The 4,789-nt window shown below is 38.4% G+C and overlaps 1 protein-coding gene across 1 annotated transcript; it reads left to right on the top strand.

Annotated features, from left to right (window-relative positions):
* The first annotated feature begins 331 nt into the window (after positions 1-331).
* On the top strand, positions 332-4,490 carry LOC145739665 (uncharacterized). The gene is made up of 2 exons (XM_081994974.1): positions 332-3,998; positions 4,111-4,490. Exon 2 carries the CDS (start codon positions 4,111-4,113, stop codon positions 4,447-4,449), a length of 339 nt encoding a protein of 112 aa, XP_081851100.1. The 5' UTR covers positions 332-3,998; the 3' UTR covers positions 4,450-4,490.
* Positions 4,491-4,789: the final 299 nt, after the last annotated feature.

The raw sequence follows: 4,789 nt of genomic DNA, 5'->3' as shown, positions 1-4,789 counted from the left end.
CATCATTATGAACCCTATAAACGTACCAAAGGGCGTTGTGATACTATGATTAGTTTTGGATTAATTTAAATCTGAATGTCATATGCGCTGGCTTGCTAAACTAGTGAATTCAAAATTGCCGCCCTCTGAGGGGTGTAAGGAGTTCTCACTACCCTCTAAAGATACGTCATTATGAGCCTTATAAACGTACCAAAGGGAATTTTGTCACATTATTATTATTATTAGGAATAGTTATTATTGAACGCGCTTATATGTAGATCGTAGATGTGGTAACGCTGCAAAACCTGATATACACCATACAGGGTAGGTAAGAAGCCTGTTTGTTGGTTTTGTTGTTGATTGTGCAGATGTTAAGCGTTAAGTAGATATATGTGGAATTATAGATATAAAAGGAGAATGCTGGAAATAAAGGTATGCTAATATGTTGTTCTAAAATGTTCTGTGGATAGTGAAAGAACCATTGACTATAAACTGAAGATAGACTCCGCGAGTCATTCATAAATACCCATTGTTTATATTGCCCACATGTCGCCTCTTGTGAACTTAGACGCGGCGGGTTGGTCGGGTGGAAAGGCGAGGAAAAAATGGCGCCTTTGCTGCAAACAGCTGATGCTGTGCTTCGCGCGCTGTTTATAGCCATTGGCGTATCATATAACGTTTTTAAATATGTATTATGATGGAGATATGTTCTATATTGTCACGTTTAATTTATGAGCCCTTTCGGATTCATTAATTAAACTGACTCACGACGTTAAACGTCGTGCCGGGATCTCAGTTTTAAGGATGGAATCAAACACTGAGTTTTCCATTAAACACTTAAATCTATTAAATACGGTATACACAAATGGGTCTGCACAATACGGTCATAAACACACTAAAAGTTGACAATTTAACAATTGTACTTACATAGATTCATAAGCTAAGGACCTCAGCATTTCCTGGTGGCTGGCTTGGTCACTTCGCGTTTGAACAACTTTGGAGAACGGACTAATTAACTTGATCTTTTCCCGAGGAGAGTCGACATTTCGACTTCTCGGGTTAGCTGGTCGCACTACCGTTGATCGGTTCACACTTCCCCTATACTGCTAAAATCGGCGTATTTTATACCCGATTAATCGGCTGACGCAGTTTGTTATTGTCGCTTGTTTTTCACATTTCTGCAAAGCAGGTGGTGGTGACTCATCACCGATACGGTGCACTCGGTGCATGACACATTCGGTGCATCGTGATGCGACCTTGCCTCGTGCGCTTAATATTTCGCAATCCTCGAATACTCTTATGTTTTTTAAGTTAATCAGTCCAACTTTCCAATTAACGGATTTTCCATTCGTGACATATGCCTCCGCCCCAGAAAAACTGGTCCCCAGTTTTATATGAACAATAATAAAAACTTTAAACAATAGAAAAAACATATCGTTAACATAAATTTAAAAATTACATGTGTACATACCAAGGTATTATGATTAATGGTTAGTAAGTTTACATATGCGAGTATTTCATAGTACTCAGTTAAGTTTACAATCATTTCTTAATAATAAGTTAGTACTTATTCTAACAAGAAACCTAATAAAATCTTTCCTCTCCTGAAATTATACATAAACAATATCATGCACTTTTAATCTATTCGGTTCCGGCAATGGCAGAACAAAAAATATTGCAACACTGAGAAAAGTTCAATAGATGCTTAGTCCTATGAGCCAAACTTCGCATCTCACATCACTGAACACCATTGTGATTACTGTTCCATAAATGTTTGTGGTGTGGGTCGATTATTGAATCGATGATTCGGCTAGCTTGGACCTCCGTATAAACGTACAGGCCCATCGGGAGTTCCAACAACAATAATGGCTCATCATAGTTTGCCTCTTTCTTACATAGCCCTCAGTGTTACATGAAATATAAGACAAAAGGTTAGTATGTGCTACTTAAGGCTTAATGTACAATATTATGTCTTATAACAAAATTAATTTTAGCATCATTTGTAACCGTTATTTAATTGTTAGTATGTACGATCCATTTTCCATTAAAAAATAAAAAATGGAACGTGTGAAATTCATTTTCCAAATGCTGTTAAGCAAGGAATCCCGTGTATGCACCGCGTGATCAAAATTAGTCATGTAAACAACGCCGAACTTTTATGTTAGTAGCTCGTCATCAACCAACAAGATTGTCGGAGCGTCGTGTCAGGAATATTCGCCTCTTCAGCGAAACATTTTTTATCACACCTTATTAGTTCATGGCGCTAAAAAATAATTGGATTAATTTCATGACTAGATTATACTCGCTATTTGGGGATAATATGACATCATACATTCCATTTTTTTTTTATTATCATTTTTTTTTTTATATATCATCCACGTGTGTATATTATGCCTGTATCAACATATGTATATATATAGCCATTAAAATACAAAACCATAATAAGGTAACATAAATTAAATTGTAGACCTCATAGCTGCTGATAAGTAGCATATAGCCCCATGTTGTCAAACGGTTCTAATTGCGCGATAAACGGCTGTGTTACCGCGTGTCTAAGAACTTCTTCAGTTTGTTGCTGATTAATGGGCCCCCCTTCTTGCACCTGCGCCAGGTTATCCGGATTCGGGCATAGTGCCGGATTGCGGTCGACCTGACTTGCGTGTGATTCAGGAGGTCCAAATGCACCTCCAGAAGATGTGCCAGCAGAACTGATTTCTGATGTTTCATCCCTTTCTTGTGTTTGGGGCACTACTGGTACCCGAAACTGATATGTCATATCCGTTACATAAGCATGCGGATATGGCGGATGACCTGGTTGACTCAAAAATTGAGTTCTCCCGTACACACATGTAGCACAAGGACATCCTTGCACATTGCATACATTTTCCCATGCTCGCCAAAAATCCTCAGGTCGATATTGAGGTTGTTGGGGTGATATGCAAATTGCACAATCACATGTCGAAAACGGAGTACCCCCTTGACGTACTTTCTCGCCAAGTAGAAGTATGGTATACACCGTATGAATGATTTGAGTCCACAGGCCAAGTAGAGATTTTGTAATCCCTAATAATTGTATTGGTACCACTCGATCAAACTCTCCTTGCAGTTTCCACAAGTGGTACAGTGCCAATTTGTATAAATACAGTTTGGTGTTTATTTCGGTAACACACCTAATATAAAACAAGAAATTCACAATCCATTCCATTTTTGGCACTTTCGCGAAACTTATAGGTTAACTTTACCCAAGTTCTAAAATGACACTGTAAATTGTTGTCCCATTCGGGTTTATTTAAACCAATCTAGTAATTAGTCATTATTCATAACTGCGCGTAGCGATGAATCAAATTTGTCTTATCGCTCGCGAATTAGTTGCTTTCTTCACCAAATGCATAAACAACTATATGGTCAAGGTGATTATTACACCGACAACATCATATATTTATCTTTATTCGTTTGTAGGTACCTACATTACAATAACAATATTCAATGTTTTTATTTCCATTACATGTAACCATTTTTTATCTTATAGGGAAAATTAAACTGATATCTGTTCTTGAATTTTAAGAATTTGCGCAATAAAAATTCAGACGCAGATAACAGAATAAAATCCTTGGGCCCTGTAAAAATAGGTACACAGCTCAATATGTGGAGCCGTACATTATAATTGTTACTTTGTTTAAACATTATGCTTAATTGCATTTTTGCATTTTATGCATTAATCGGTCTGCACTGAACAATGTCTGGTCTCATTAAGATATTATTCCGAACTGGCCAAATCAGCGAATCCCATGGGTTTAAGCATGGTGCACCATTTAACTGTTGGGAAAACATTTCTCTGATAACCTTAACATTTGACAAGTTCATCGTCTGGAAGTAATTTGCTAATTTCAGCATCCTGGCTTTCCGGTGGAGAGGGATCTGAATTGTATTTATACGGTTTTCTTATCACATTCTCCACAGTTCGTCCTCTGACCCATACGAGACTTTTGTAGTGCATTTTTGTCGTGTCATATTTGAAAGTAAGTATAAGTGTTTTTTTTCCTTTTTATTCATTATTTCCATATAGTTTTCCTTCCAAAGAAAAATTCACTTTGTTTCGCTATCCAATGTTAACAATATTTTCCCTTTCAGATGGAACCTGGAAATGGAGGAGGAGATATCGAAAAGGGCCGGGGCCGCGGTGCTCGTTTGATGGCCCTATTGGCTGCCCAGCGGGCCCGACGAACCGTGGGTGCGGCCAGCCTCAAACTGGGGCCTGAAGTTGATGCTGGTCCTTCTGCGGCCAGCGAGGTGGAGGCTCCCCCTCAAGTGGCAGGTGAGGTGGAGGCTCCCCCTGGAGGTCAAAACTCCCCAGAAGAAAAAATAGAGGAGGAAGGCGGCGTCAACGACGCCTCAACAGTGGTGGCGCCGCGTTTGGCTGTTGAAGCCATTGGCAGTAATGCCAAGACGGTTAATTTTTATTTTTTTTAGAGTAACAAAAAAAAACAAAAATAAATAAATATTAACCCAAATGCTTGTATTATTTTAGTTGCGGGGTTCCTTCTGGTGTCCATGGGTCATGGTAATGTAAAATTCTGCTTACATGGACTACTTCAGTTTTAGATTTTTGCGAAATGCCCTTTCGTATTTCATAGTCCACATTAGACATTTTTCGATTTATGTAATAAGGACCAAACCATCTAAGCAGTAATTTTTCACTTTTTCCTACTTTCCTAATAGGGGTGAAAACTTTTACTTGGTCACCCACTTCAAATTCAACATGGCGGTGTTTACAATCATAACGTAATTTATCTATGTCTTGTCGCCGTTT

Source organism: Ips typographus, unplaced genomic scaffold (genome assembly GCF_016097725.1).
Source record: "Ips typographus isolate SLU unplaced genomic scaffold, UJ_Ityp_2.0 IpsContig34, whole genome shotgun sequence".
Taxonomy (NCBI): Eukaryota; Metazoa; Arthropoda; class Insecta; order Coleoptera; family Curculionidae; genus Ips; species Ips typographus.
The sequence above is the reverse complement of the archived record's forward strand: the minus strand, read 5'-3'. Positions and strand labels throughout refer to the sequence as shown.